Source organism: Oxyura jamaicensis, chromosome 1 (genome assembly GCF_011077185.1).
Source record: "Oxyura jamaicensis isolate SHBP4307 breed ruddy duck chromosome 1, BPBGC_Ojam_1.0, whole genome shotgun sequence".
Lineage (NCBI taxonomy): Eukaryota > Metazoa > Chordata > Aves > Anseriformes > Anatidae > Oxyura > Oxyura jamaicensis.
The window spans coordinates 116,469,796-116,494,768 of record NC_048893.1 but is presented as its reverse complement, the minus strand read 5'-3'; the positions used below and the strand labels follow the sequence as shown (position 1 = coordinate 116,494,768).

Sequence of the window (24,973 nt, the reverse complement as noted above, 5' to 3'; positions counted from 1 at the left end):
CCTCTCCCTCTTCCTCCTCAGCTCCCTCTCCCTCTTCCTCCTCAACTTCCTCTCCTTCTTCTTCCACTCCCTTTTCTCCCCCCTCTTCTTCTTCTCCTTCTCCCTCTTCTTCTTTCCCTTCCTCTTCATTTCCCCCCTCCTCTTCTTCCTTGTTTTCATCTTCTTCTCCCTCCTTCCCTTCTGTTTCTAGCTCTGCTTCATCCTCTGCCTCCTCCTCTTCTCTTTGCTCTTCCATTTCATCCTCCCCATCTTCTTCTTCCTCTTCCACTCCAACATCTCCCACCTTCTTAGCCCTCTTATCTTCCTCTTGTTCCTCTTCATCTCTCTCTTCCTCTTCTCTGCCTGACAATGTTTCTATTAACTCCCCCTCTTCACCCTCATCTCCTTCATTCTCCCTTCCTTTTTCTTCATTTTCATCTTCTCCTTCCTGTTCTGCCTCTATCTCTTTTTGTTCCTCCCTGTCTCTATCTTCATCTCCTTCCTCACTCTCATCACCTTCCTCACTTTCAACCTGTTCCTCCTTTTCTTTTTCAGTTTCTTTGTCTTTTGCATCCTCCTCATCCTCCTCAACATCTTGTTTTTCTCCCTCATTTGATATTTCTTCTTCCTCTATCAACCTGCCTTTCTCATCTCCTTGGTCTGTGCTATCTTCTTGATGATTTTCTTCAACCTCTTCTGCATTCTCATTTTCAGTGTCACTTTCAACCTGTGATTCATCTCTTTCATTTTCTTCCTCATTATCTTTTTCCTCTTTATCTTCATCTCTTTCTGCTGACTCAGACTCTTCTTCCTCCCCTAGTTCAACTTCACTGTCAACTGTTTCATTCGGTTGATATCCATTTTCTTTTTCACTTTTACCCTTTCCACTCTCTTCACTTTCCTGCTCTTGATTAGATTCCTCATCATTCTCAATTTCTAACTGTCTCTCTTCATTAGATTTAGCTTCTGAGTTTGTCTCTTCTTCATTTAGGCTTTTTGTATCAGTGTCTTCTGCATATTCTTTCATGTTGTTTGTAGCTTGCACCTCTTCAATTTCACTGACTTCTTTTTCTAAGTCCAAATCTTTTACATTTTCTACTGTTTTCGTTGCCTTCTGGATCTCTCTGCCTTCATAACAGTCCCCTTCTTTTCCCCTACTTCTAAGTATGTATTTTGCAAGGTCGTTACTATTTTCTTCACTTGAAGATGATGACATTGTTACTGCTCTTTGTTTCAAAATCTGATCCTTTTTTTTAAACTCCCTCTCCTCTACATTATTTTCTTTCTGTCTGACACCTATTCTTTCACATTTATTAGATTTTTCAACAGCATTCTTTATTTTGTTTCCACTTTCTACTGCTTCTTGATTTCCTTGGTTTTCAACAAGACTGGATTTTTCTGCAATTAAACCAGTCTGGAGCTGCTTACTGGATGCAGATGGAAGTACATCTATTTTAAGGGATTGCTTAGATCTAACAACTTTTGACTTTTTATCTGAATAATTTTCTTTTTCAGTCAGAAATTGTTTTTCAGGGGGAAAATAATGGGTTACTTCCTCTCTGGCAATTTCAGGATTTTCTGAATATTCTTTTTCCCTTCTCACTAATATACATCTGTCCTTGCTTTGTTGAACACCACTTTTCGAGGTACTAACACTTTGTGCATGCTCAGATTTACCTTTCATTCTAATTTTTTTGGCCACAGGTTTCCCTACAAAGGCACTACTTTTTTCTAAATCTGCATATTGTCTTGGTGACTCTGAAAGTGAAGACCGCTTTTGTAAAGAACCAGAGTCTAATTCTGGACCTTTCTGCATGAAATCAGAATCAGTGGTTTTCAGCCCACCCTTACCATCTCTTTTAAGTTTCACATTTTTATTGTTCTTCTATTCCACATGAGAAGCAGAAAATTAAAAAGAAAGAAGGAAAAGATTAAGGACAAATGACAGCAGAAGAAAGACTACAGAAACATTTAAACAAGAAAAGAAACAATTTGTGTGATGGGACCAAAAGGTAACATAACAGGTGGAGTATTTCAAATGAAATTAATTTAGATGTATACATATTAGAAGAATATAACATCATGTTGATGGCAAACGTACTGTTTTTCACTGTCCAAGCACGTAGCATGAATACAAAACTAACTATTCAGCCACTATCACATCCCATAAGCTAGAGTAACAGCAATTTGTGAGAGAGGTAGTGTGAACAGAAGGAAAGAATAACAGTTCTCATATACCTTTTTCCACCTGTCCCCTTGGAATATCTTCTAATGCAGTTACTGTTACGTTTTTTCTATTAAGTTTGAAAATCTTTTGTCTTTCTGCTTTGAAGTTTACCCTTACTTAACCAATTCTGCAAAATCTTTTTTTTAATGTAGAATGAAACAATAATGAAATATACCAAAATGCTGAAACACTGTTATCATTTTAGGAGTAAAGCACAGCAATAATTTCAAGATATTTTAATTTTATAATTAAGACCAGTATTATTGGTCCTTTAAATATATTCAAGTTTTGTGTTGTTTTTTTTTTTTTTTTAAATAAAATCTTTACTTATTTTGTGTCCCAAAAGTCAGTTAAACTAGTTAAAACTATTCTGGTATCAACAAAACAGGAGACATGTATGTTACCAGGCTAAATTATAAAGTGTTTACAATTAGCCTCTTGCTCCTTAGACTGGCAGAGTACAATACACTCTCATTTCAAACTGCTCCATGCGAGTTCTATGTGCCTGCACAAATCCTCCCTGACTTCAGCTAGCTTTTTATAATTTTACCTCTTGGATATTCCTCCTATAGCAAGAGAAGGTCTATAAAATTTGCCTAGCTTTCATTAAATCTCAGAACAAAACAAAGAAGTACATGGATAATACAAGGATTGAAAATCTTTTAAACATGAGTATAAATATACGTATGTAATTAGTTACAGTACCTTTTGTTTTTGGATTGGTGATAATATTAAGGACTTGTCACTGGAATTCAATTTCATCACGTGTGTCTGCAAAGAATGAGATATCTATTAAAGAATGAATATAACTAGTAAGGTAGGGGTACCCAATGACATCGTATCTACATTTTCAGAAAACGTTTTCATTGGAGAGCCTTAGACAATTTTTCAAGCCTCATGCTTGCCAATTAAATTGCTAGTTAAATGAAAGCTATGGTTTCTGTAATGAAGCTCAAATCTTCATGCTATTTCAAAGGAAATATGCAGTATACCATTTTACAAGGTTTCTGTGTATCCTTACCAGTCTCATTCAGTAAGGAAGCACTATAGCAGAAATTTTCATTGGAATCTGATGCCTTTATGTCTCAACAAGAAAAACATAAAAGGCAAGGCAATGAAGAATACTACTAGGTGGGCAAGAATAGTGAGATTCTTGCCATCCTTTCCCATATATTATAAACGAGTAGAAAATACTCTCTGCAGCTGTTGGCTAACTGCTTATGCTTTAACCACCATATTCTTTTTCAAGACAATGGGCATAAATAGTTCTGGTTTCTGACTTCCAGAACCTATACCATCAACATGCCATTGAAGGCTTTTCCTGCTCAAACACTTGTCAACAAAATAGATGTTCCCACAGTTTAGAAGAATTTAAACATCTATGCTGTAACAGCTTACTTTCATTTAAATTCATGAAGATCAATTGGCTTTGTTTTTTTATTTTGACAAGTTTACCTGACAGATGTTTTTCAAATTTACTGTTTCATTCTGATGTTTTGAAACTGACTCATAATGGATACAAAAAGAAAAAGGGGAAAGAAGTCTAGCATATAAAGTGTTATGTCGATTAAAGCCATGTTGTTCATCACATCTGAAAACAATTTTTTCTTGTAAACGAAGTTTTCTAAGTCTTAAGTTTATACAGTAGGCACAGATTGTTAAATTACTAAGAACTTGTTAAGTACTAACAACTAATCATTTGTAAAACGTGCAATCTCCCCAGTACAACTGACAAGATATCTTGAGCTGGGTCCACAGTGATTTGCAGATTTGTTTACATTCCATTGAAGGAAAACAAAAACTCTATTTCTGCTGCACTGGGTTAAGGCCAGGATATGCCCTACCTGCTGTGAGAAAAAAATGTTTTGGGAAGATGCACGAGTGATACAGTGAACAGTTTTTAAATAAGAAAAACGTTGGAACATGTTTGAGGATCACCAAATAATCAAACCATCTCCATTTTGGTCCTCCCTTTAATATGAACCACCTATACTAAAAAATCTCTTTAAAGAACAGAGAGATCTGTTTCTTTTCCTGTGGTTCTCTCTCCTGGAAATCATAAAGAGGAAGAAGTTTAGAGATAGAGATCACTATGGGGTATCCAATGCTCTTATTTTCTTTCTGATATCCAGAGCTAAAGTGTTGGGAGGGGTTGTGGTTGTGCTTCAGTGTCGTAATACAACATCACTTGGAAAATGAAAGTAAACGTTTTCATTGCATAATGATGACATTGAATGCATGCTCATTTAACAGTATGTCATTACTTCTTCATGTCACATATGAAGTTCTGGGCTATACAAAAGTTCTGTACTAGAACTTGAAACATGACTTATTTGTGTTGTCCCCCTGCACAAAAGCAATTGACTCACAGATTCATTAGTGGAATATATTACCATATTTAGGATGTCAGTTGTATCTCCAAGGTTTCTGTCTTTATTTTCATTATCTGAATCTTCTGCAGAGCCTTCAGGTTCATCTTTGTGATGATTCTTTTCTTCAAGGTAAACAAATATAATCTGAGTAAGTGACATATATCAAGCAGTACAGCCTACTCTTGTAAAAGAGAGATGAGCGGTATTTTACTGACATTAGGCTGAAGTTGTGAGATTCCTCATCCTCCCAACCTAAGACACAGCATAAACACTTCCACCTCATTTTCATCAGTATTAACATTAATGGTAGCTCAAAAATCTAACCTCAGTGCACTGCTGATCTCTGCCCATTTTTGCAGGCTTTCAAAGGATACATGTTACACGGAACAAAGCTTAACAAAGATATGTTGCACGGAACAAAGATAATCTCTCAATAATAGTGCAGCAATTAGAGTAAATTATCTGCAGGCATATTATCTACATTGCACATTACCTGTGTAGAGGATGCAGAGTGAGTTCAGTAACACCAACACAGCATAATAAAAATGTTTGTATATTTTCAGGTTCATTAGGTGTATGACTAGTTTCTTACGGCACAAAACCCTAGGTTTTAGACCTCAAAAGACTCTAAATACACTTCAGATTTCACTGCAATGCTTTCCTGGAACTACTGTGGACATGCTAGCAACTCTACTAATAATCATTTTAATTCTAGCTGAATTAATTACTGTCAAATTGGATTTGACTGTCCAATCAATCTGAACTAACTTTTACATGAAACACTGCATTCTGCACTCTTCAGCATTCCTTCTTCCAGGAAATCACACACCCTGAGGAATTCAGGTAATTCCAGTACTGCTCTAGAGAACCTGTGCACAAGTCCAATCAATCCATCACTGTTATCCTGGTTTTGGCATTAGCTAGGATATTCTAAATCCTTATTATCTTAGACAACAGAAAGTGAACAGTACTTTTAATTTCCAAAGGAGGAAGAAAGCTCCTGTATGAATTAGTATACTTCTTTTCTTATCCAAGGTCTCCGTTAAACCTTCCTGAGTCTTTAATATGTTTCCTAATTACTTTTTCTCTGTAATTCTTTTTCATCATGACAACAGAGAAAGTGGTTACAAATCTTTTTATAAAGTTGTATTTCTATAAGCTTGTATTTCTATAAGCATTGCTTTTCTTTCACTCATCCCTTCTCTAAATCTTTATGCACATTTTCCAAACATGAACCAAGTTTGAGGCCATTTTTTGTACATATTTCTCAATTTCTGTGTCTGTATTCTGTCAAACGCTCATTAGTTAAGGCTGAACTGGAGCCTTCTTTTGTGTTCAAACTGAGCATTCATTTATGAATGATGAAAAACAAACTACATAATTCTCAGAAAAGAGTAGCAAAACGTGGTGACAATTCACCTTTTTCATGGTGTCTCTCCTCCACAGGCAAAGCTTTAGGATGACTTGTTGCAGAAAAACAGAGTGGGCTGGTGTTGCTAGACACGTGCAATGAAGATTTTAAGAAGGGTTCTCCCAGTGGAGGCAGAGTTCGTGCCATTCGAATCAACTGTTCTGGTGACCTTTCCTTTATAAGATTAAAAAAACATATATTGAGAAAATCCCAAAGATAAGGGTAGAAAAATTAAACATAAATAACGTCCCATACATAAGAATGGTGTTTTCCTTCATTTGATGATACAGCATTGTAACTTTGTTATACAAGTATAAACTTGATTTATTGAACATACTGATTATTTGTAGTCCTAAAAACTGGAGAGATGCATAATGGAATATTTTAGATGGTTTCTACACAATAATCCCAAGCAGTCTTAAAATACAGACAAAGAAGAAAGAGAACTTTGATTTTTATTTAAAATAAAATCAAAATACTTGTTTCTCAATTGCATTGAGGTATTTGATCCACAGCATCACTACATTTTTACAAAATGAAAGAAAACTATTCTTTTGTGTTTTTGTGATGGAGCTAGATTTCAGACAGGACAGTAAGATGACCATCCCACTGTGCTGCTCAAGGAAAACACATGGAATATGTAGCTGGAAATAAAGGAGAAGAAACACTGTTGCAAGTAGCAACAGAATCTTAAGATTCTTTTAAGACGATTATGAGAGATTCTCTTTGAAAATGTATAAACTTGCTTGATCTATTCAGGGACTCAGAGGGAACATCAAAAGGAGTCAGATTCTTGCCTATTTAATTGTATTTCTAAGATATTTTGAAAAATGCAAAGGAACAGAATACATATTTTAGAATTTTAAAAAGTACAAGCCCAATTTGAGTGATTTTCATACATGTAAACAAATAAAATCTGGCCAATAGCTATCTTTTTACCTGCATCAATTTGGGAAGAGGGTGGAAATTCATTCTTCTTTTTATACATTAAAATTAAACACATATTTGAATGAGATTTATTTGTCTGCCGAGTATACGCTGTTACTTCAGTTTAAAAAGCAACTGTTTCCCACAAAAAGTATGGCAACTCCCAACAGCTCTCAATTTACCCTCTCTCGACGTCGCATTCGGGCTGATGTTAGTTGTAAGGTGTTTGTTACTAGTGACTCTCCACTCATGTTAGAGATAGTAGCAATCAAACGGCTCTCATATAAATCTTCTAAGAGGATTTCTTCAGATTCTTTAGGTCTTGGAGTAGCAAAAACAAGCATGTGACAACCACCACAAGCCACCTACAGCACCAAAACAAAGTTCTGATTATTTCATTTGCAAGCATCAACACAAGGATCTCATTTTCTTATAATTATCCCCAGGGACTTAGATAATAAGAAAACCAAAACAAGAGATACTAAGTTACTTCAAACCTAGTTGCTGCTGACTTTAGTTAAATAAAAGTACATAATTGTGATTATTAATAAGTAATGATCTATGTTCATTTCCCCTCACTAACATACAATATATTTGTATTCAACAACACATTAGATAAGGCTAAGAAACTACTGATACAGAGGAAAACAAAGATATTTCCACTGATCTTCAAAGGACTGTTGCTAATTATTTTAAAGGACTATTTATGCTATTTATTTTAAAGGACTGTTGCTAATTATTTTCAGTGAGTCAAATGCAGACTACAGATAACTGTCCTACGACCTCCAATAGACAAGGTATTATTACTGGCAGATCAGAGGTTTCCATTTTAAAAAAGTTCAAAACCTTTATACCACTTCTGATAAAACTTTTTAAACTCTAAGTCCTGTGAACAAACAGAACTGAAAGCCACGTCCTTAAGTCTCTAATTTTGCTCAACCTCGAGTAATGTTTCAACGCCTGCTTCAACACCCTGCTCAAACAAGGGCCACCTAGAGCAGGTTGCCCAGGGCCACGTCCTACAGCTCTTAAGGATCTCCAAGGTGGGAGATTCCACAACTTCTCTGGACCACCTGTCAGTGCTCCATCACCCACACAGCACTGGAGTGCTTTCTGATGTTCAGAGGGATCCTCCTGTGTTCCAGTTTGTGCCCACTGACTCTTATCCTGGCACTAGTGTTTTCCTCTGTGTCTTCCTCTGTTTGCAGTGTTTTCCTCTTCACATCCTCCCTTCAGGTATTTATAGCCATTGATAAGATTATTCCTGAGCCTTCTCTTATCTAGGCTATCTACTAATTAAACGTTGCAGGCAAAATCTTTCTGTAATGAGATTTCAGCTCTCATAAATAACATTTCATAAGAATATTAACATCTTGATATCTGAGAAGCATGACAAAAAGTTTTACCAAAAGGACTGTGAAACTCAAAAAATTAGAACACAGAGCGGGATCAAACTGATTCGCAAAATTCTCTTCTCCGAGGCCTAACTTGCCGTGTCGCCCATCTCCAAAAGTAAACATGAGGCCATTCTCTGTATGTGGAAAAAAATAATGTTATTAACAACAAAGACTCAACAGAAAACCAGGACAAAACCATTAGAAACAAAGTAACAGGCCGTGCAAGTAAGGAATTATTTCTGTCCCCAAAGCAGAAACCAAAAAATTATTTTTAGATTCTCAACAGATGAATATGATCTAAAAGTACGTATTCTTTCAGACAAAGGACTGGCTAAGATTAGAGTTAGTCTAGACAATCTGGGGAAAAATGAAACAATAGGATTGAAACTGTGTAACTAAAAAAAAAAAAAAAGAAGAAGAAAGGCTCCTAAACAAGCATACTTGTTAGCAATAAATGATTATGAGGTTGCAATTCTCCAGGAGATATTGTATACAAAACTATGCATGGCTGTGATTCTGAAATTCCTAATATTGAATCTGAATTTGTCACTAACTCCTTAACCTTTAGAACCAGTAAGATTGCAATGCCTTCTTCTACTACTCATTTTATAACGAAAGCTTTAACAGTACAGAGAAACTGCAAGTGCATTTCTTAATTTTCCACATACATACCTGCTATTACAGCAGTGTGATTTTCTCCACATGTTACGTTATGTATTTTACGCCTCCTCAAGTGTTTCACAGACTTTGGTACTGAAGTTTCAAAAATCAGAGTGCCATGTCCCAGCTGCCCATACTGTCCAAGTCCAAAAGTATATACATCTGTCTCTGAAAATGTACAGGCAAAGTTAAGAATAAATAAGCTGCTACAGGAAATTCTTTACTCAGAGGGTGGTGAGGCCCTGGCACAGGCTGCCCAGAGAAGCTGTGGATGCCCCGTCCCTGGAGGTGCTCAAGGCCAGGCTGGATGGGGCTTTGGGCAACCTGGTCTGGTGGGAGGTGTCCCTGCCCATGGCAGGGGGTTGGAACCGGGTGGTCTTTAAGGTTCCTTCCAACCCAAAGCATTCTGTGATTCCATGATAGGTTATAACCTGCTTTCTATTAGCCAAATGAAAGTCAAACTACATCAGCATCAAAAAGTACTGTTTCATCAGTTTAAAAAAACACCATCTGAACAATTAAATTTATCAGTTAATAACAACACAAAAAAGAGGTGACAATATGCAGGAAATAATGTTGAATGGTTCAGTATTTAATATTTCTAACATAACTGCAAATAATCCACAGACCACACGTACACAAAATATTAGGCAATGCGAAATGTTATGGGAGTTTATGCACCACAACTAACTCAAGACCACAATGTTTAGTGCATTTTCAAGTACAGTAGTCTAACCTTAATTTCTGGTTACCTACATATATACTGTATGACCCCAAATGTAATAGAATAGACCCCTTTAAAACACAAATGATTTGTGAGGAAGAATATCCTGGAACAATAACAGAACAAGTTTCAGTATTGTCTTTGGCTACTGAATCACCCTGGAATTAAATACAGAGAACATTATAAGTGTGTTATCTTGTTACAGAATAATAACCTTTCCACATTTATATATATATTTTTCCATTTAATGGACTGTCTGTGCCCAGGAAAAGAATGTGATGTTCTCCAAACAATAAAGATTGTTGGTGTGCCCATCCCTTGCACTCAACAGGAGATGACTGTGAAGCTTAGAAAACTTGATGAGGTGATGAAAAGAGAAACTCAAAGACTAAGTATTTCTGGGAAAAGATGTTTTCTTGGAATTTTATTTCCTGGGTGGTTGGTTTTTTCTCATTTTTGTTTGTTTGTTTGTTTGTTTCTGCATGTAGGCAACAAAGGAAAAGCTAGAAAAATACTAATTAAAACTTGAAAAAACTTCATGAAAACCTGTGAAGGATTGGGAAGGTCAAAAAATAAATATCATACCTCAAGCAAAAAGAACTGTGACTTAGGAGCAATATATCCTTACATCATTGTCATGAAAACAGTGCAGAGCACGCCTGCTCTTGCCACATGGATGCCACCAGGCCAAAAACCTCAGCATCTTCAAGAACAAGATAGGAATAGGCATTTACAGCTGAATGTGTGAAAAAAGAATAGAAAGAGAACCTTTCCTTTTTGAGCACTTCTTTGAGTCAAGGACAGAAGGTCACTGGAATAGCCAAGTAAGTGTCAGTGCCACTGAAGTCATTTATTCTGTGCAACTCTGTGCAACTCTTTTGCTGTTGCTCTTGGGCCAGCAACAAACCGCAGAAGTATTAAAAACAAGTTGTTACCATTCACTCCAAACTAATCCTTGCTACCTTCAGGGAAGGAGAAAGCAGAGAATGGACCAGATTTGATATTACCACCATAGTAACACACTTACTGCTTTATACAGAACTTCAATTTCAGAGGAACCATGACGAAATACTGTAACACTAAATATGGAAATTTTCTTTTTAGAAAACAGTTTGCCCTTTCTGCCCCTTTCAGAATTGTTCCATATGAAGATGTCACCAATTTACATCATAAAAAAAAGAAAATGGTCTCACACTGTTTTAAATTGGAGACGCAAAATACTCACAGTCATTTTTCTACTGAATGTAATTGTAAAGCTCCCTCTACTGGAAATTTCAGTGCAAGAAAGCACTGAACATCTTTGGGGATCTTTAAAAAAAAAAAAAAAAAAAAAAAAAAACACCTGAATTTATCTGTGACATTTTGACTTTCTGGATAAGAACCAATAAACGATTCCTGAAAGATACCTCATATAAGTGAACTGAAGAAGTCTTACCTTCATTTTAGGAAATGGCTTTCTCAGAATGTTTGACTCCATAAATCCTATTTAAAAGTATGCCATTTGTCTTTCTTCCTTGAAAACCAGATCTTATAATTTTCAAAATATACAGCTCTATCTGATTCACATAATTATTTTGAGTGAAGTTGGAGTTTTTTCATATAATCTTTAATCTTGGGTTGCAATATGCAATGCCTTCTTCATAAAACAGGTGAGACCTCTAAAGGCATTTGTGTTTAGAGATGCTAACTTTAAAAGTACAGGGTACTATTTTCTTCCCCCATTGCTATTGAGAATGAGATCAATCCAAAACCAGTTTAGAGTGCCTTCATAAGAAGAATGAATTTCTCTTCTGCCTCTAAATAGCACAGGCACCTGAATTTTTCTCCTCCTAAAATTTGCTTATTAGTCATTTATCAAGGCATAGAAAGACAAAAACCTTGCACCATTCTTAAACGATTCATCTCTTGTGCAAAAGTGAGGCCTAACCTCAGTGATAATTCCACTTAGCAGAAATGGGGATAAACAAAAGTCTGTGGCAAAGCAATCTCACAGACTTTGTGAGAAAATGACAGAGCTGAACTCCATTCTGAACTTGTAATTGCAAATGAATTTCATGACAACATGAATCCAAAAGGGGATACAGTCCCATGGTTGCTGACTTCTTACTGTCCCCAGTCCCAACAATATGATTAGATGAAATAAGTGGAACACCACCCAAAGGGAAGATGTCACTCTCCCATTCTTCTATCTTGCTTGCACTGTCTTTGCTATCCATCCACCTGGCTACACAGTAAGACAGCTCAGCTCAGTAAAACAAGTTGTGGCTTTTTTGTTTGTTTGTTTGTTTGTTTTGTGTTTTTTTGTTGTTGTATTTTTTTTTTACTTTTTAACTGATGCAGTTTCCTGTGGTATGGTCAAGACAGTACCAGAGTGATACAAGTGGAGGGTGAAAGACACACAGCCACAGAAGCATGACGGAAGCACCTTTCCCTCCAACGCTTTAGTGAAGCATGAGGATGGCTCAGCTTTGTTAACAGTATGCAGGGGAAAGAGCCCAAGTCCTGTCTTGGCCTCTTGGGTGCTGGGATCGCTTCTCCTTTACTTCCTGTATTTCCTGTTTTGGAAGAACAGGGATATTTCCCACTAACTGTGTTCAAAAGGATACCATCCACCTTTACAAGCTTCTTCTGGAGTACATAAGAGTTCTTCAATCTCAATGACAGTTGTCACTATAGAAGTAATAGTCCTAGGCAAAAATGTGTATTTTCAGATTTTTTTTAACACATGCTATTTGCTGAAAGAACTGAGGGAGCTTCAAGAGCCTCCAAGATCCATGCATTCCTCGCTACACATTTAAGGCTACATACAAAGTTAAAAATGTGCAGAAGAATAACATAAAAAAAACAGTTACACTCACAGATCTCCATATGTCTTCATTTCCCCTGAACATTATTATTACTATTATTCTGTCAATGGGCTATTCAGTCTTACTATAGCTTTATTTTTGAACAGCTTACGCAGAAAAATGTTACTGTAAAAATCAGCTGTTGACATAATACTCAGTTTTACCACAGCTCATAATTGGATTTGGAGATTTCAGTATCAATAGCATGCAGACTTAAGAATTGTTTGAAAAATCTAGATAATCCTATACAGTTTGAACAGTCTCTCAGTTCTGTCATAAAAAGGTAGTGCTTTTTCATCCTTCTCATTCTCTTTCAAAAGGGTATCTTGACTTCCTTTTCTTTTTAAAAGACCTTGAGAAGGAAGATAAAAATCCATCATTTTACATGCTAACGCACTAATGTGTTGTATTGTAATGTCAAGTGACCCATTCTCCAAGAACTGCTTTCACTTCTTTCCTTTGAAAAGATATCTTTTCTTTCCCTCCCTTCAGAGAATAAAAGGCGGTAACATATAAAGAAACTGAGGCCACTCCCAATCATCTGTTTCTTCTCAACTTCTAGATTCACAAGTTGCTTTCACGCTACTTTTTAAAAGGCTTTATTGAAAAAGTACACAAGTCTGGATTGCTGTGCGCTCATTTCTTTTCAAGGTGACGGTACCAACAGCTTTCATTTTTGGTAGGAGGCTTTTGCAAGAATCATGGATAACAGTTTTTTTAGTCTGAATAAAAGAAATCATCTGAAATGAGGATATGATCTTCATGAACTGGCTGCTAAGACTGTTATGAAATGAGGAAGTTTGTGCTGCTACAAAGAGAGAAAACTTTTGCAGCAACTGAATTTATGCGTTCTTCTATTTATTCTCTAGAACAAATGCAAATATTAAAGGAAGAAGTAACAAGAGCTGTAGGGAAGATGGTTTCCAATCCCGTATTCAAAATCTCTGAAACACTGTATATTTAAAAAGTGTTTTGTTTTGTTTCGTTTTCTTTTCCTTTTTTCCCCCTTATTACTGTTATCAAGTAATAGTGATATTTATTTTTTTGTTCTCTGGAAAAAAAAAAAAAAAGTTTCCCATTTTGGAATTTCAGACCACAAAATTATTTTCCAGTCTAGATTCTACCATTTACTCCAATACATTGCTGGAGAGATTCCAAACAGCAGTTTGATTTAATAACCCAGATAACAATGGTTCTTACCGTGCAAAATTACCAATAGAGTAGATAAGACAGTCATAATAAAGAAATAAAATGAAGTGCTTTGGAATAGACTAATTATGCATGAGAGTCAGGAAGAAACTTGTCTCATACTCAACAAGATAACTGGATTATGCTTTCTTCTAATTTGATGATCCCTAAGTAGAACTGATGACAAGAAACAAAAAAAGATGTACAACAGTTTCTCCCTATGACATTTGCTCCTATCTTATTCCTATGTTAATGAGATAGATGAAACAGAAAAATATACAATAACCAGACACTCACTCCTTGTTAAGACTGAAATGACACACCCCAAAAAACTGGAAAGACCCTGGAAAGATGAAAACTGTATCTGCATATATGGTGTTATTAAAGCCAAGCAGTACCCTTTTGTACATGACATGAAATTCAGGATTTCTTCAAAATTGAAAGTTTAGGAATTTACTAATTTAAGAAAATGAACTTAAAAGATATAAATGTTTCTGAGGCTCTTTGAAGCCATATCCCTCTTCAGAGTTTTGAATTTGTGGTCACACCACTTCATCTTGGGATGCAACATACACTCCAGTATGTATTACAAGTTGACTTTATGGTGCAAAGCCTAAATGCATGTATGTTACACTCACTTTTTAAATGATTACAGTGTCCCAATATAGCTCGTTTCCCAAATATTTTCACAAGTTTGAGTCTGAAAGATTTCTGTACGTCAACACAACTGACAATGCACCCTTCACTTTAGATATTTCTATTAACTGTACTCTTTTGTTCGAAGTGTCTGAGGCAGAATTTCATACCTGTAGCTTATTTAATGATAGAATCATAGATCTATAGAATACCCCAAACTGGAAGGGGGCAACAAGGACGATCAAGACCAACTCTTGGCTCCACACAGGACTACCTAAAATTAAACTGTATGCCTGAGAGCGTTGTTCAAATGCTTCTCGAACTCCAGTAGGCTCAGTGACTTGACTGAGCAGAGCCTACACCAGTTCCCAATCACCCTGTCACTGAAGAACCTTTTCCTAATATCCACCCTGAACCTCTCCTGACAGCTCCATGCCATTCCCTTGGGTTCTGTCACTGGTCACCAGTGAGCAGAACTCAGCACCTGCCCCTCCGGTCCCCTCATGAGGCAGCTGCAGGCTGCTATGAAGTCACCCCTGAGTTGTCTCTTCTTTAGGCTGAACAAACTGAGTGACTTCAGCTGCTCCTCATACATCCTGTCCTCTAGACCCTTCATCATTTTTGTAGTCCTCCTTTGGACTCTAATAGCTTTATATTCTTTTTATACCATGGTGCCCCAAACTGCACATTGTACTCGAGGTGAGGCCACACCAGCACAGAGCAGACTGGGGCAATGCTTTCCCTCAACCAGCTAGCAGTGCTGTGCCCGATGCACCCCAGGGGACGGTTGGCCCTCCTGGCTGCCAGGACACACTGCTGACTTGTATTCACCTTGCTGTTAACCAGAACCCCCAGATCCCTTTCCACAGGGCTGTGCTCCAGCCTATCACCCCCCCGTCTGTACATATATCCAGGATTGCCTCATCCCAGGTGCAGAATCCTGTTCTTGGTCTTGTTAAATTTCATACAGTTGGTGGTTGCCCAGCCCTCTCACTTGTCAAAATCTCTCCGCTAGGCCCCTCTACTATCCCCTGTTGAGGTAGTCAACACCTAATTTAGTACCATCTGCAAACTTACTTAGCATGTTTAGTATTAGTTATTTGAGTCCCGTGTCTGAATGATTAATAAAAACACTGAAGAGAACTGCCCCTAAAATGGAGTCTTTGGGAACCCCACTAGTGATTGTCTGCCCCCATTTAAATGTAACCTCAGTTATTATAGCCCTTGGAGTTCCAACTGTCAGCTAATTGTTCGCCCATCATATTATATGCTTGTCTAGCTGTATGCTGGATGTTTTGTCCACAAAGCCCCTCACTACAAGAAAGACATCGAGGCCCTGGAATGTGTCCAGAGAAGGACTACAAAGCTGGTGGTGAAGGGCCTGGAACACAAGTCCTGTGAGGAGCGGCTGAGGGAACTGGGGGTGTTTAGTCTGGAGGAGGCTGAAAGGAGACCTTATTGCTCTCTCCAACTACCCAAAAGGAAATTGTGGGGAGCTGGGGGTTGTCCTTTTCTTGCAAATAACTAGAGTTAGAACAAGAGGAAATGGCCTCAAGTTGCACCACACAAGGTTTAGGTTGGAAATCAGAAGACATTTCTTCTCAGAAAGAGTAGTCAGGCATTGGAATGGATTGCTCAAGGAGGTGGTAGTGTCACTATCCCTGGGGTTGTTTAAAGAAACATTGGACCTGGTGCTTAGGGATGTGGTTTAGTGGATGATATTAGTGGTATTGGTGGTAGGGGGATGGTTGGACCAGATGACCTTGGAAGTCTTTTCCAACTTTACTGATCCTATGATTCTATAAGGATACTGTGAGAGACAGTATTGAAAGCTTTGCTAAAATCTAAAAAGATAACATCAACTGTCTTCCCTTGGTCAACTAGGTGGGTAACCTTGTCATAAAAGGAAATTGAATTAGTTAACAGGACTTTCCCCTTGTGAACCTGTGTTGGCTATGATCAATGACTATCCTGTCATTCAAGTGTTTTTCAGTAACTCCCAGAATAATCTCCTCCATAACGTTACTAGGCACTGAATAATGATAGCTGAATTACATTTAAAATCTTCTATCTGACCTTTCACTCTTATCACAGCAACTATCAATCTTTAGGCATTTTTGTCAGAGGATATTGTTTTCTTCTTCTCTTGACCCAACTGGAACTATTGGCACACAGCACTTTGATCATCAACTGACAGCTAAGTCTGCACTGAATTTCTTATGCGTCTTCTATTACATCATCTATTTCCATAGGCAAATAAATCTTACAGAGCAAGACAATGATTTACTATGGTGTTTTCTTCATATTTTTTTTGGCATTTATAGTTTGCCTCTGTGTTCTACTTTTATCTCCTGTAAGATTTAACTATAATGCAAATATCATCCAGGTCTACATCTTCCTACAAAATCTCTGTAGAAGTCATTTGTTTTAATGAAATTTTATCACATGAAATACCATTAAGACAAAATATCTTTTGGTTGGTTTGAGATTTACGGTCAAAAAAATCAATAATGATAATCTAATTCTTTTTGCTGAACTTCACTTTATAACCCATAAAATAATGCCAGGATTTATATATTTGCTAGCTTTAAATTTATGGTAATTTTTTTCCTAATAATGATAATCGGATTTCATGTAAAGAAATTTATTTTATGACAGAATACTGCCAGGGTGAGACTGTATGCTGGTGGAAGAACAGAGACAAAGCCTTTCAAATGTAGACAAATGCTTGCATTATTTCCTGGATTGGCTACTGTTGTTTCCTCTTCATACTCTTCCCAAAGGAGTTTTGATTTACCCAGAATCTTGCAGCTTGTCTCATCATTACACATAACTATTTCCAGCACATCACTTCCACCTTTATTCTCTCCAGTGACTTGCAGTACAGTATCACATCAAATTACTTAAAATCCCCCCCAGATAGATTTTCAGTTTATATTTTAGAAACTTTGATATCATAACCTTGAAGGCACTCTGCCAGATTGACAACAGATGACTACTTAGCATTTCCAAAATACAGATTTAAGGACTTACAAAACCTACTTGTTTTTATAGCTTTTGCATTTTGATAGAAGATTAATTACAGGCATGCTATACAGTTGTGGAATTCATAAAAGCTAAATTCATAAAAGCTAAAACTGATAATTTTGAAATAATCTGTGGGCAAAGTCAAACACCCCTTTCCTGCTTCTATAGTATTTTATAATTATTAAATCCAATGAATAGAAATTTTGACAGGCAGATACCACCTCAAACAGGATGGTCAGGAGAAGTCTGAGAAGAAGGAAGGAGTCTTCTGTTTGAATTACTGAAGCTCCCAGAATCTCCCAGGAATAAGATACATGATTAGATTAAAACAAGACAGCCACAAAAAAGGCTGTAATGGGAATATGGAAAGAACTATGCCAGCAGATTGCAGAAAAAACATAACATGCTTTCTGAAGGAGAAGGCAGACTGACTGTTCCATACTTCCCTGCATCCTACTATTTCTTCTTTGCTCACAAAGATACCACAGTCACTGAGATGCCTCAGTTTTTTAAACGTGTCCATCCTTATGATGGAAAATTCTACTTAACATCTAACTTAACCTGTGTTGCAACCGGAGTTCTACTCCGAGGTCCCACAAAGAGAACAATTGATAACCTTCCTTCTAAGGAGGAATTTATGCCAGTGAAAAGTGGTGCCATGTCTCTCCTTAGTTTCCTTTTCTTAGCTTAACCAGTTCCACTTTTTTAAAACTTTCCTCTCAGGTTATGTTTTCTTACCCTTTGATATCCTTATTGTTTCACTATGGACTCTCCAAATCATTTTATGCCTTTCCAAAAATGCAATGATCAAAATGTACACACTGTTCCAGCAGAACTCATGAAAGTCCTTCATGCAGTGGAATGTAAACTTGGTGGTTTTGCACATGTATTGGGTTCATGTGGCAAGGTTTTGGAAACAGGGGGGCTGCAGGGATGGCCTCTGTGAGAAGAGTTCAGGAGCTGCCCCATGTTAGATAAGGGCCAGTTTCACCAGCTCCAAGGGACCTGCCGCTAGCCAGAGCTGAGCCAGTAAGTGATGGGAGAGCAGATTTAAGAAAGGGAAAAAACTCTGCTGTGCCACAGTGGCTGGGAGAGCAAGGAGTGAGGCCCAGCCCTGCAGCCCCCCAGGTCAGTGCAGCAGGAGGGCAGGAGGTGCTCCAGGCAGGCAGCAGCAGTTCCCCTGCGGGCTGTGGAGAGGCCCCTGGTGGAGCAGGCTGTCCCCCTGCAGCCCATGGGTCCCACACGGAGCAGATCTCCACGCTGCAGCCCATGGAGGAGCCCACGGGGAGCAGGTGGATGTGGCCTGGAGGAGGCTGCGGCCCATGGAGAGCCCCCGCAGGAGCAGGCCCCGGGCCAGAGCTGCAGCCCGTGGAGAGGAGCCCACGCAGGAGCAGGGGTCTGGGGGGAGCTGCCGCCCACCCGTGGGGGACCCGTGCTGGAGCAGTTTGCTCCTGGGGGATGGATGGACCCCGTGGTACGGAGCCGTGTGGGAGCAGTGCTTGAAGAGCTGCTGCCTGTGGGCAGCCCCCGCAGGCTCAGCTGGGGAAGGACGGCATCCCGTGGGAGGGACCCCACGGGGAGCAGGGGCAGGGAGGGACCGTGAGGGAGCGGCAGAGACGAAGCGTCAGGGACTGACCGCAGCCACCACTGCCCATTCCCCTGTGCTGCTCGGGGAGAGGAAGGGGGTGGATAGGGGAAAGATGGTTTTGGTTTGCTCTTAGTTTCTCACTGCTCTAGCTTGTTAGTAATAGGTAATAAATAACATTAATCTCCCTATGCTGAGACTATTTTGCCCATGATGATAATAGGTGAGTGACCTCCTTGTCCTTATGTCAAGCCTTAAACCCTTTTCATCATATTCTCTCACCTTTCCCTTTGAGCAGGGGAAGTGAAAGTGTGGTTGTGGTGGACCTCAGCTGCCCAGCAGGGTAAAACCACCACAACACGAAACTTCTTTTTACATATCTACAATGTTACTACTACTCACAGCATAATATGGCTATCTTCTTTGCAACGTGCAGTCCTCTATAGTTTCATACCTGATTCCAGAGTATCTCTGTTAAAAGCTATTCAAAAGCCTCATGAAATTCAAAAGATAAGATCTAGTGACTATTAACTTCTGACAGAAAGAAATTGTATTGGTCTTATAATATTGTCTGAATTATCTTCCAGTTGTTTATGAACAGACTGTTTAATTGTCTCAACACTTCTACACAGCTAAAGAAGTTAGAGCGACTGATCTGTAATTTTCAGGGTCTTTAGACCCCACATCCATCCGTCTGAAATTTTCAAGAAAACTTTGCTTGTTTCTAAGAGTCTCATTTCTTGAAGTTGTTCAGGTTGAATTTTCATTAGGTCCAGACTGTTTGGAAACATTCAATGCAATAATAAGGTTCTAAGTTATTTCTCTGTTCTTTCCAAATTTCCTTTTCCATTTTACTATTTGTGTATTACAGCTGATTACAAAAGACATTGCTTTTCTCTCTTATTAGTATAATCTTTTTTTATCTGTTTAAAAGTCCTCCATATTGACAAAAAATAAAATTAAAACACATAAAATAACACTTAAAATAAACACTTAGCTATTTTGAAGCCAATTGGTAGGAATTTTTGTTCTGACAATGGCTATGAACCTCCTAAATTCCTACCTCCTAAAACCATAACATTATTTTGCATACTGTGAACCCATCTAGGCACAGTCAGCCAATGAATGCATTTCAACAAATAAAATTATGACAAACAAATATATACTAAAAGTAATATTTTTTTTGAGTTTCTCATTCAAATTTCTAGAAATACACTACCATTCTTGGTGTGTTTTAAGTGCTGCATAGCATCCTATTTCCTTTACTCACTCACTCACCCAAAACTTTAGAAAGTATTTCTTATATGCACAAAAAAGTAGTTAACTATCATTTTCTCTGGTACTTACCGAACCTCAGAGGTGTGAGACAAGCCATTTTACCCCACCCACTGATACCCTCTGCAACTGATGGAAACAGCTCTAATCACTGAGAAAACTTCCCATTCAAATCAGCTGATTGAGATATTTCGAAATGTGCTAAAAAAGATTTGTAAAACAGTAATATAGACCATATTTCAACTTCCAATTACTACAAATTCAACTCTGTGAACTACTATATAACAGTTCTATTAAATAATTTTTATATACTTGTATGGTATGTTTAATATGCTGTGTCTGTCCTAGTTTTATATGCATGTGAAAGATTCTGCTCACCTTAATACAGAATTCACCTGAAGTCACGGGTGTTGCTTGTATTACAAGAGATGTTTAATCCATTTAGGCATCCATTAGATAGTGCAACTTTTTCGCTACTTAAACAGCTAATTGAAAAGAGACTTTCTAAACACTGCATATTCTGTGTCATTTAAATCTACTACAGATTGGAAAAATTCATCTAAGACTTCCTCCCCACACTCCCAACACTAATTTCAAGCTCCTCAGAAGAAAGAAACGTTGATCATTGGTTTTGCGCTTGTTAGGATCCCAGTAAGAAAGGCAGTCAGACTTCGTAAGGTATCTCTTAAAATGCTATTCATTGGGGATAACACTATAAATAAAAAAATAGATTAGTACAAATAATCTTACATCCCTTCATATGCTGGGAAACCTGAGCTACATGGAATTGAATGTGCCTCCAACCATGCACAGCATGCCACACAGATTCCATCCACAGAAAGGTTAACCTGTTTTGGTCAGCTGAGCTCTTACATGGTTTTCTTACAAAATAAATAAATAAACAAATACATAAAATAATTATTTTCATTGTCAAATAAAAATGACATTCACATGGGAATGTGAAGTTTTAGATAAAGGCAAGAGCACGCAGTTGAGATAACCATTGGTACTGAGTAGGTGCTGCCTGTAGGCTTTTCTGCTACAATTAGCTTGCAAAGTTTATCCTCCAGCAAAGGGATGATAGCACAGGACAGCACAGGCCTGCACTTACTCAGGTTAACCACCATGTGGATTTCTACATCCTTGATATACAATGGTCTTCTGGTTAGCATCACTACAGAATCTTACTTTACAGTGGGATGTAAATTCTTTAAAGCAAACTGAGATTACTAAGTTACAGGGCTGTAAAAAGGCAATTAAATACCTTACCTGTAAGCACTACTGTGTGTTCGCCACCACAAGCAACCTTATTAACCTTTTCCATAATTCCCTGTACAGGCTGTGGGACTCTATTGTTCTTCAGCTGTTCAGGCAATAATCCCAGCTTGCCATTCTCAGGTTCTCCAAAAGTATAGAGCTCACCATCTCCTGTGAAAATACAGAAGAGAAGAGGATTCACACAAATCACTCAGAAACAAGTCTGGATCATCTAGACAGCTGCAGACACAAGTCAGTAAGACAGAAAAGTATATGAACCTTAGAAGACAATTGAACATATTTGTATGATGTCCAAATAGTAGTTTTAGTATGCCTTAATGGGACTTGGAGGAGCTAAATTTTAACACCACCCTCTCCACAAGATAAGAACCATAGCATTTACCCTGCAAGGAATATAGCCAGGGAAAAAGAAAACAATAAACATCCCATGTCAGAGAAGTAATTATTCCTTCTGTTATCAGTATTCATGTCAACTGAAGTCATTCATAAGAGTCTCAATTAAAACAGAAAATTTTGATGGAAAATACATACTTTCTTCTTGTGAGATATAGAGAAAAAGTAAAAAATCTGAGTAAATGATATGAAATTGCATGAAGTCCAGACAACAAGAAAAGAGTTATAGATCCAACAGCAGTGGTTCCATAGCAATAACTCCACCAGAAATAAGTTCAGAAAAATACTGAGAGGTCTTTACAAATACATTCCTTCAGCCTCTTTGTGATCTGCCAGGAGATGATACCAGAAGAGCCTTCTCATTTACCCAGTCTTTTTACAAATTCAATTCAAAATCTGTTCAATCCAAAGTTTGGGTAACTTATTTCACTTTCAAAGTTTCCTTTGTTTCATCTTTCCAATCTCCCCTTTTGAATTTTCACTACTATGGAAGTCTAAACTACCATTCAATATAGCATCCTTCTACAGTAGTTAAAGAAATAACATGTAAAATGTACCTGCCATTGCTATATTTACAATTTCTCTACTCCTGCCTTTACCTGCATTTCTGATTTTCTGTGCTAATGGGCCTCCCACTATTCTAATAGGTCAGAGTGAGGTTTTGTTGGGAAATGTTTCCTTACTGTCATGAACAGCTTTAAATTAATAGCTGAGTGTTCTCCACTCCAGAAAAAAAATGAGTTCTATGGACCAATATCTGTTTAGCAAATCAAGGCCCAAAGTTTACCTGTGAAACTATTTACCCCGCAAAAATCAACACACACTATTTTGTAAGAAAAAGTTTGTTTGTTTGTTTTTTTTTTAAAATCTGATTTGGTTAATTTTTAATCTAATTTGCACATGGATAAGCAGAACTCTCACATGGAGCTAGTCCAAGACAATTAAACATTTAGACTAATGTAGGAGCTGTGTGCTCAAGGAAAATTTGAAGACATAGCTACACTTACGTAATCCACATAATAACAAACCACATACTTATACTCCATTACTAATGCTCAGTCATCAGCAGCACACATTTACAATACTTTTGGAAACGTGTACATTTCTGTTTCTGTACAAAATGTACTTTTGCTTTCAGAGGGATACATTTAGTGCTCACTAATTTGCTTTTACAGAATTGAGAGGCATTACTATTGCACTACGCACAACAAATGCTTGAGAGATTCATATTCAAAAGCTCTAAATTCATTGCCAATATTAAAGTTGAATTAAGTTTAGAAATGCTGTTTTTTGCCCAATGACACTGAAAATAGATGTGCTTGCAGTGCTTCAAAGCTGAAGCTTATTTATGTGTTCAGAACTGTCCATTAGAGAAGCCCCACTCTCTCCACTGAACATAAGCAGGGAATAAGAAAACAAACTCACTACTAGTTTTATGTTAGCCTTTTTTCTTAGCATAGCTGCTACGTTTGTTACTTTTCATTCCACTTTGTCAGCCAAAACTTAAAATTTTGGAACTTAAGGTCAGTGACGATGACTAAGCTTACATAGAAATAGAAAATATGATCTAGAAGTAAACTAATGCATCAAAATGTAAAGTAGAAAAAATGAAGCTGTATACGCTTTCTAAAAAGCAAATGAGATTAGCCATATGATCAAAATCAAGTTAATAAAAATGGAAGGATATAATTCAAAACGAACTGAGGTTTATTAAAACTTGAGTGTTACAAGCCAAGGCAGGAAAGGATTTTTTTTGAATTTTTAATTCTGAGGATAAGAAAGTCAAAAGTGGTGTCAGTTAGAAATGGGTCTTTTTAATTCATTTTTCCTGACTCCTACTCTGTCAATACTCATTTAAAACTTCCTTTTGCATGAATAAAAACTGACCAAGAATTTCAAGTAGAAAAACTACAGCTTCACTATGCGTAACTATGGGATGACTAGTTACTACCATGTTTTCATTTAAGCTGTCTGATATATTCCAATAGATAAACTAGATTCAAAGTGTTTTTCCTGTCAAAGTCATTGACAGTGACACTTGTTTTTTCCTCTGTGGCGCTTGACTCAACTACTTGTGCTGAACAGTGACTACAGCAGTTGGTGCACACAGAGCAGCACTCAGACCGCTGTTGCCAGGACCTTCCATAAAAATTAGAATAGAATAGAATAGAATAGAATAGAATAGAATAGAATAGAATAGAATAGAATAGAATAGAATAGAACAGCAGAACAGAACAGGTTTAGTTTATTTGGAAGGGACCTACAAAGATCATTGAGTCCAACTTTTGGCTAATCAAAAGTTAAAGCATATTATTGATGACCTTATCCAAATAAATGCCTCAAACATGGACAGGCACAGGCTATCAACCACTTCACTGAAACCTGTTCCAGTGTTTGACCACCCTCACTATAAAGCAATTTTTCCTAATGTTTGGTCTGAAGCTCCTCTGGCACAGCTTTGTGCCATTCCCACATCCTGTCACCAGTTACCAGCGAGAAGAGACCGGTGCCTCCCTCTCCATTTCCTCCTCAGGAAGCTGTGGAGAGCAATGAAGTCAAGAAGGGTTCTGATGAATTCAGAAAACCCTTAAACTACCATGTCTTTTAATGAAACAGTGCTTCTCCTCACATCCTCTCAGAGGAAGTAATTCTGGAGCCATCATGCTGATCTAAGATGTGTGCTACCTTTGTTACCAGTAGTCTATGAAAAGAAAAGAAAAAAAAATCTAAATTGTGAAGTATTTTCTTCAAATGAAGCCAGAGGATATGTTTTCAATGAATTTTACTTATAGGGAAAATCTGAAGTATGTCTCATATTTTATGGTAAAGTTCCTTCTGGACAAAAAAAAAAAAAAAAAAAAAAAAAAAAAAAAAAAAAAAAAAAAAAAAAAAAAAAAAAAAAAAAAAAAAAAAAAAAAAAAAAAAAAAAAAAAAAAAAAAAAAAAAAAAAAAAAAAAAAAAAAAAAAAAAAAAAAAAAAAAAAAAAAAAAAAAAAAAAAAAAAAAAAAAAAAAAAAAAAAAAAAAAAAAAAAAAAAAAAAAAAAAAAA

The 24,973-nt window shown here is 37.2% G+C and overlaps 1 protein-coding gene across 1 annotated transcript in view; it reads right to left on the bottom strand.

Annotated features, from left to right (window-relative positions):
- RPGR (retinitis pigmentosa GTPase regulator) overlaps nucleotides 1-24,973 on the bottom strand; it is a 64,128-nt gene that overhangs the window by 19,673 nt on the left and 19,482 nt on the right. Inside the window, exons 7-13 of the mRNA XM_035333461.1 lie at nucleotides 21,524-21,682; nucleotides 8,986-9,141; nucleotides 8,323-8,447; nucleotides 7,099-7,281; nucleotides 5,998-6,163; nucleotides 4,600-4,700; nucleotides 2,912-2,977 (exon numbers count right to left, since the gene is read on the bottom strand). Coding sequence (XP_035189352.1) covers nucleotides 2,912-2,977; nucleotides 4,600-4,700; nucleotides 5,998-6,163; nucleotides 7,099-7,281; nucleotides 8,323-8,447; nucleotides 8,986-9,141; nucleotides 21,524-21,682 — 956 coding nt within the window. The remainder of the gene's footprint in view (nucleotides 1-2,911; nucleotides 2,978-4,599; nucleotides 4,701-5,997; nucleotides 6,164-7,098; nucleotides 7,282-8,322; nucleotides 8,448-8,985; nucleotides 9,142-21,523; nucleotides 21,683-24,973) is intronic.